This window comes from Sinocyclocheilus grahami, unplaced genomic scaffold (assembly GCF_001515645.1).
Source record: "Sinocyclocheilus grahami isolate Dianchi unplaced genomic scaffold, SAMN03320097.WGS_v1.1 scaffold396.1, whole genome shotgun sequence".
In the NCBI taxonomy this organism is placed as follows: domain Eukaryota; kingdom Metazoa; phylum Chordata; class Actinopteri; order Cypriniformes; family Cyprinidae; genus Sinocyclocheilus; species Sinocyclocheilus grahami.
Window position 1 is genome coordinate 141,582 of NW_015505575.1, and position 7,977 is coordinate 149,558.

Consider the following 7,977-nt stretch of genomic DNA (forward strand, 5'->3'; position numbering starts at 1 on the left):
AGAGATCGATTAGACAAATGAGCATAAGAGATTGGCCCATGAGAGTACAGGCACAAGCATTAGCACGTTTCGGCTAAATCGATTCATCATCCATCCATTCATTCAGAAAAGAAGACGAGACATTGTCGTTTGTTAAAAATCCAAAGCTTGTACTGTACAGACAATAAATAGTCCTTGCAAAGGTAAGACACGATTTCCGTTCCTCATACGGGTTTGTACTCACACGTTGAAAAGTATTAACTGTTCAGCAGGAGTTGGTTAAAAAGAAAAAACATGAAACAAGCATACAACAGACTCTTGTTCTTGATCTTCACGTCTTCTTTTTCATTAACCTCAAAGGGAAATTGTGTCGGGGTGCTGTAAAGTGCCTTCTCTCCATCAACTGACACCACTGTCCTGCTTTCTGCTCACCCACATACAGCAGCTACTATGTCATGATGGGAAAGCTGTGACTTCTTCAAATTCAACCGGCCAAACATTTAATCTGTGTTTATTCACAAAGGAAAATGAGCACTTCAGGAATGAATGTTAAACTAATGCCAGATCGTCCCTCCTCACAGATGTGTGTGTGTGTGTGTGCAAATAATGACTTCCTGAAAGCTTCTGTAAGACTATTATCCGTGGCTTAGGTTTGCTACTGATAAAAAGCATGAAAGAAATTGAATCTGGCGTTCTCTTGAACACAAGACAAGAGATCGATTAGACAAATGAGCATAAGAGATTGGCCCATGAGAGTACAGGCACAAGCATTAGCACGTTTCGGCTAAATCGATTCATCATCCATCCATTCATTCAGAAAAGAAGACGAGACATTGTCGTTTGTTAAAAATCCAAAGCTTGTACTGTACAGACAATAAATAGTCCTTGCAAAGGTAAGACATGATTTCCGTTCCTCGTACTAACATCTATACAGCTGATATGAAACTCAAGTTTTAGTAGGAGCCCAGAAACGTTCGGGGTGTCACTACAGCACCAACACTGGTGTGGGAAAAAGAGTTCGAAAGAGTCACATGCTTGAGCCCCAGCCCCCCACCCGCCCCCCTATTGGCATCAAAAGGCGACCGGTTAAAACAGTCCATTACAAAAAAACGAAAAAGTCAATGTCTTTTTTTTTTTTTCAAACAGTCTTCCACCGTCCCATTAGAGTCCCCTGAAAAAGAATAAAGGTTCAATAATCTACAGACTTGTAGCTGGACTGAGTGGAGTTTGGAGGGTTTTAGCTTCTTCAGGCTGAAGCTCCAGAGACATAGCCTCCAAGGTTCACTAGCGCCCAAATATCAGGCCCTCCATGGAGCAGCCATGGACAGCCTCCTGAGGTCTTAGAGATACCGTTAGCATATTCTTCACGGAAGAAACCTTGCTATGGTCGGTGGAACCTGCAATGCAAAGTGAGGAGACACCTGTAAGACACCCAAAAAGCCAACTATCATCCATCAAATGTGTATTAATAGAAGAGCGGTGTGTGTATGTTCCAGACAGAGCTCTGCGCAGCACAGGACTGGGACCTTGTTCAGCTATCTGTGCCCACAGAAATGAGGTCTAACGTAAAACAAACGTAAGCTGAACATGAGCAAGAATTTGTCATGCATGTGGGCAAGCGCTTAGGTGTGCTTATTCTGCAAATTCTGCACTTTCAGGACAGTGGAGATATGGCTATATTTAGAACAACCTCCCATTTTGATCTACTGTACTTCTTGTGTCCTGCGAGAAGTCATCTATCGTAGATGCGATGACGTTTTTGTGGTGAACAGTTATGCAAACACGGAAAAATATATAGAACAGGGCATGTATAAATACACGAAGAAAAAATGGAAACACACACTGACCTTGTCAGGTGTTTGCTTGATGCATGAACCTCCATTTCGTTGCTCTTGAACTCATTCAGCTCTTTTCGTATCGCCGCCTGCGAGGACGAAAAAACAAGAATGAGCTCCTGACAGTCACTGGACAACAGACACTCATGCAGCAGGTCACTGGAAAGAAGATCACCTGCTTCCCACCTGATGTTTTATTAATGATCTGTTCTGGTTTTGTTGACTTAACACAAGCTGCTCATGACGAGGCTCACACAGAATGCTAATGCGTATCATCCATTTTTACACATTTACACGTTTGTGTTTATTTACTATAGAAAACTTTGGGGTCCGTCAGATTTTCAAATATTTTAGGAAGAAGTCTTTTTTGCTCACTAGGCTGCAGTTATTTGATCACAAATACAGTAATATTGTGAAATATTATTACAATTTAAAATTGCTTCTTTCTATGTGAATATGTGTTAAACTGTAATGTATTTCTGTGATGCGCAGCTGTATTTTCAGCATCATTACATCATTTAAGTCTTCAGTGTCACATGATCTTCAGAAATCATAATAATATGCTGCTTTGCTGCTCAAGAAACATTTCTACATTATTAGCAATGTTGAAAACAGTCGTGCTGCTGATTTTTTTTTGCGGAAACAGTCATACTTTTTATTTTTCAGGATTCGCAGATGAATAGAACAGCATCTTTTGTAACATGTCTTTAATGTCACTTCTGATTAATTTTATGCATCCTTGCTGAAAAAAAATGCTTGAATAGTCCATATTTTGTCTAATATGAAAATACGGTCTGGAACTGTTTAATACAACTTATAAATATATAAATAATATACATCCTTTCTGTAGATTCCACAAATATTTCCAAAAATAGGCACATCAAATGTGAACTTCGCAGACCATCTGGGCCTAGATTTGATCAAATATATACATTTTTATTTCTTTATCATTTTATTAATGTGTTATATAATACTCAAGGTATTGTAGATCAACAAAACCTAGAATTATGACATGTCTTATATCAAATGCATCAGTGTGTGTTGGCCTGTAGGGGCCGTGTGTGAGTTCTAATGCACACACACCTTATCTGCAGCAGATAGTCTCGTCCAGGGCTTGTCTGCTCTCCTGTCGTAATCCTGAGCTTTGGCCACTTCCACATAGTCACTGAAACGGATCAGAATCTTTCTGTCCCGCAGCTCGTCAACGGTGGGCCGCTGGTTGAGCTGGAATAAGAGAGAGGTTTAGTCAAACAGCAAACAGATTGTTCCTAGTTCAATTCTGTATAGGATGAGCTGTGTTTCAAGCTGTTGTAATGCCGATAAAACACAAAGGCTATTGATAGTCCCATGATCCAGTTAAATCCAGTTAAAAGGATTCAGGTCATCCGTGTTATTATTAATAAATGCAATTATTTATTGACTGTTGGTGTCTGTTATTTCTGTTGCTGCAGTAATCCACTCAGGCTTGTGTGTTGCAATGATTTGACCACATTTAAGTGGCTTTACGTCAACACTCTTGACTTACTGCTTTAATAAAACATCAATCAATAATGTGCCATTAACTTAAGCATAATATGCGATATATACAGAGAGGAGGAATTTGTGATTTATTTCTCTTAAGAATTGTAATCTGGTCCAATTGTTATAAGTTGTTTTAAAACTGTCATTCTTTTTGGCATAGAAAGTTGGCTTTTGAGTGAATGCCTGGTATTACAGCAGTACTAGTGTCTTCCTCAGATGACAGAGTGAATACTGCAGGCTAAGCCGACACATCACAACAAATATATGTGTGTATACAGTATGTGTCTCGATCAGTGAGGTGTTTTTTGTCAGGATCCACATACCTTTCTGTTTAGCCTTTGCTTAATTTCCCTTCTCTCCTCTTGCTCTGTCTGGTCATTCCTCTCTGCAAATCCACCAAAAATAAAAATAAAAATCACAGATGAGAAAAAGCATGCACGCGGTTCACAGAGGTAACTTTGAAGTTTTTAATGCGGCACACTACATGAAAGGCTCGCTTACACTCCACAGCACTCATGTACTACTGCTGGAATATCTAGCAAGACGTTTCTTTAAGCTATTCCTTCCTCTAATGTCAAAAGTCAATGTATTCAATATGTATGTTGATTTTCTTTTAATATATATTAACAATAAACTAATATTCTAATGATTTCTTAAAACTTCTCATGGCTTGGCTCCATGTGCTAAAATCAGATCTCTTGAACATCTGCTGTCCAATCTAGCTCATAATGCCAGAGCGCCAGATTACAGCATTTCTTTAATAGGCTTTACCCTCTCAAAGCACAGGATAACATTGTTCTCTTGCATTTCCCTCTGTCAAATACGTGGATTATCTGAATCTGTGCTGCGAAGGACTTATAGCGTGGGAAAATACGGGACGCACGTGTCTATCTAGTATGATTGAACTACGATAAACCACTTCTGAAAGCGCATTTAATATTCCTGTCACTTCAGGACTCTCTCCTTGTTGCTCGTCCTTGCTTTGACTAACATCTTGTCTCAGATCCCAGTGTTTGGAGAGTGAGTGCATGTGGACAGGTGCGAGAGATCAGCCAAAGTCAGCAGACAGCTGCTCAGAGTCAGAAGACACAGGTGCCGCCGGCCCAAGATAGAGGCCTTAACTAAATAAACAAGCCCCGTCACAAGTGTGCTGAGGACATGCTAGAAATACACTATCCTACACAATAATACAATACTGATGAAGAAAAGCCTAGTCACAAAAACTTTTTTTTTTCTTAGAAATGTCAGTACTTATTTTAAGACTGTGAAAATCATCCCCCCGCAATTACACCGTTACAAAGCAATTAAATGAAATTACATTAAAATGACACTCAGTTTCACTCAGATTGTGGTCATGTCTGTGTAATCTCTGTCTCGCCCTCACAATCTGTAATCACTGATATTATTGTGTCGAGCTCCAGACAGATTGCCTCTATAATCTCTCGATTCCAGACGAGCTGAAATTACATTCACGCCTCCCTCAGATTTTTGTGTGTGTGTGTGTGTGTCTCCTTGTGGATTTGCTTTTGTCCTGAATTCAATTATTTATCAAATTTCAGATGACTTTTGTCAGAATTATACACTCTAAAAAATGCTGGGTTGTTTCAACCCAACTTTGGGTCAAATATGGACTAACCCAACCGTTGGGTTAAATTTTTACATGACATTTTTAACCCAAAAGTTGGGTTAGTCCATATTTGACCCAAAGTTGGGTTGAAACAACCCAGCATTTTTTAGAGTGTGGAGACTGTTACAGAAGAAATACAGAATATCACTTTTACCTTAGAAATACATTGAAAAAGATTTAGTGTTGAAAGAGTTTTCACTCAGAAATGTACTCACAAACAGTTACAAAGAAAAAGCAAGTGACACATTAGATGTGAAATTTTGAAGTAGAAAAACTGAAATAGCATTTTCATGTAAAACATTCTCCAATAACGCATTGCGTGCTCACGTTGTATGCGAATATAATTGCAACCTGATCTAGTTATGAAAACTTTATAACCTAATACTTTTATTTGCACTTCAAATAATTTTGTCTGGTGACAAAAGGTGAATAAATATAGAGTCAAACCAGTCACAGCATAAAATATAAATAAGTGGTGACACAGTTGTGACCGATCTGTTTCTATCTGATCCAACTCTTATAAATGTCTTTTGGGATATATCCTAATCCGGTCAAGATGATTTAGTCACATGAAATAACAGTTTTGTGAACAAAACCAGTTAATTTAGACATTAACACATGCAGTGCATGATTTGTTTTAATAGGCTACAGTACACTCTAAAAAATGCTGGGTTAAATACAACCCAGTGCTGGGTAAAATAGGGACAAACCCAGCAATTGGGCTGTTTTGACCCAGTGGTTGGGTTACTACCCAGAAGCTTGGGTTAAACATTTAATCAAACCGCTGGGTCAAAACAACCCAATTGCTGGGTTTGTCCTTATTTTACCCAGCACTGGGTTGTATTTAACCCAGCATTTTTTAGAGTGTAGTATATATGAATTTCAAGCAAAATGGTTATGTTATTTGTCAACAGGCAGGTAATAAGCATGATTTCCACAGGGGAAAAATAGGCTCACTCCAGCATCCCAGACGCGTAATCTCTGATCGGACAGGTGCGATACTCACGTTTGAGGATGTTCCGGCTCTCCAGCTCCTCCACCGCTGGTCTCTGACTCAGTCTCCTGCGGAAAAACACCAAAATCACGTTCTGGACCATTTTCATGCAATCTCCAAAGTGTCTGTGGCAGTCTCTGTTCAGCAGCGCGTGAGTGTCAGTGGGGATCCCCCGATCCGCGCATGTTACAGGGAAACCCTGCGTCCCACCTCGCGTCTAAACATCGCCGAGGACCTTCATGTCTAAAGCACTCCCACATCGGGGGATATCACGAGGTTTATTATTATCTGTGCTTGAAATTCCCTGATTTGACGGAATGAAGCGAACGGAACTTGCTCGTGCGAGCGCGGTTACTATACGAAAGCCTCATCGACGAAGAAATCCGTCGATAAGTGTCGGTTTGTGTCAAAATGCAATAGAAAAGAGTGAAAAAGATGAAGTGGAGACGGAGATGAGCATCTGCTCCTGAGTTCTCTGAAGTCTCAGAGTGCTGTGTGTGATACTGGAGATCCTTTACGCATCATTTATAAAGGGGGCGGCGCGTGCGGGAGAGATTCCCACGCACACTCAGTGCTCGCGCCGGAGGAATATGCTGCAGTCAGGGAAAATACAACCTCCATGGATGCTTTAATAGCGAAGCAATATTAATGTTATTCTCATCGCGCTGTATAAAGTATATACAGGCCAGTAGGCCATTTGTTGAGAGTGAAAAGCATCGGCGTTGTCATGTTGAACAGATACGCATCGCTTTAGTTCACTCAGTCTCAGTGCTTTGTATTTCGTGTTGGGCGGGGCTTTCCTATGCATATGAAATATATGCATGCAAAATTATGTAATCGTTCAACAAGCAATAATGTGCTTTTATGATATTCATAATGCCATAATGCTAAATGCTGCTCAAAATCTTTGAATTCCAAAGATGGCATTCAAGGGAATATCTCATACAGTGTTGATTATGTCAGCTATATTGCACCACAATTTCCCAAATTTGTTCTTCTTTTCTTTTTCGCATCCTTATGGAAAGGACATGCTCACACACTTTGAAAACAAGCAATGAGTTGTGATGGCATTGCAAAAAAAATAAAAATTTGACATTTGTCCAATGAAAAAAAACAAACTAATCTTGTTTTGTCTGATTGTGTTGTAAGATAACAATGGCTAAGAATAGTCCTTACACTGAAATGCACAATCTGCTCATTTATTGTAGACCACCTTGGGACATTGGGGCCCCTAGGTGACCACTTATATCACCTAAATGATGAAAAGCTTCATATCACTCCCTCACTGCTAGATGACAGCTGAAGTCTTCAGTGTGATCAACACTTTAATTGTCACGGCACAACAGAACATGATGCCTCGAACCATAAAGACGGCAGGCTTAAGGCTGACTTGCACACTGCCGTTAAAAAACACAGTTCCATATTTTTTAATCTCGCCTGATTGGCCCAGGTCCTGGAAATATTAGCTGTGGGGAGATTAAGCCGAGCCGAGCCATCCGGAGCGGAAGCTCAGCTGTGATACCACATTCACTGAAGCCTTTAAATGCACCCAGCGTGAGAAAAACGTTAATAATACTAGATAAATGAATATGGTTGAATTCCATAGGTTTTTCAGTAGCACTTTACAGTGAGGTTCCATTTGTTAACATTAGTTAACTGCGGTAGATTAATAAATACTGTAATAAATGTCTGGCTTATTGTTAGTTAACGTTGGTTAATGCATTAACTAATGTTAAGGAATCTTACTGTAAAGTGTTACCAGTTTTCCTAGATGGCTGAGAGGGTTTGCTCCTGTTAAAAAAACAAAAACAAAAAGACAACCTGAATACAGCCTAAAAAAATGCAGTGTAGCGAATCAGCTCATGGGGAAATATGAATAATTAACCATAACTAGTTATAATTAACTATTCATATTTTAGATCCGCTGTAGATATTTAGCTGACCTCTCAGGGTCAACTGTCTTGTCAATTCCAAGAACGTTAATTTCCTGGTTAAGGGAAATAACTTTCTTACTGTACAAT

The 7,977-nt window shown here is 39.6% G+C and overlaps 1 protein-coding gene across 2 annotated transcripts; it reads right to left on the reverse strand.

Annotated features, from left to right (window-relative positions):
• Positions 1 to 836: 836 nt before the first annotated feature.
• On the reverse strand, positions 837 to 6,537 carry LOC107550338 (phosphatase and actin regulator 3-like). Of its 2 annotated transcripts, XM_016231610.1 has the most exons (5): positions 5,969 to 6,537; positions 3,659 to 3,720; positions 2,898 to 3,038; positions 1,827 to 1,903; positions 837 to 1,376 (listed from the first exon to the last, which is right to left on the reverse strand). In XM_016231610.1, the coding sequence occupies exons 1-5, from the start codon at positions 6,063 to 6,065 to the stop codon at positions 1,361 to 1,363; spliced, it is 393 nt and encodes a 130-aa protein (XP_016087096.1). In that variant the 5' UTR covers positions 6,066 to 6,537; the 3' UTR covers positions 837 to 1,360. The 2 variants fall into 2 exon arrangements, with proteins under 2 accessions (XP_016087096.1, XP_016087095.1); XM_016231609.1 differs by lacking the exon at positions 837 to 1,376 and having other exon boundaries at positions 1,387 to 1,903.
• Between the last annotated feature and the right edge of the window lie 1,440 nt (positions 6,538 to 7,977).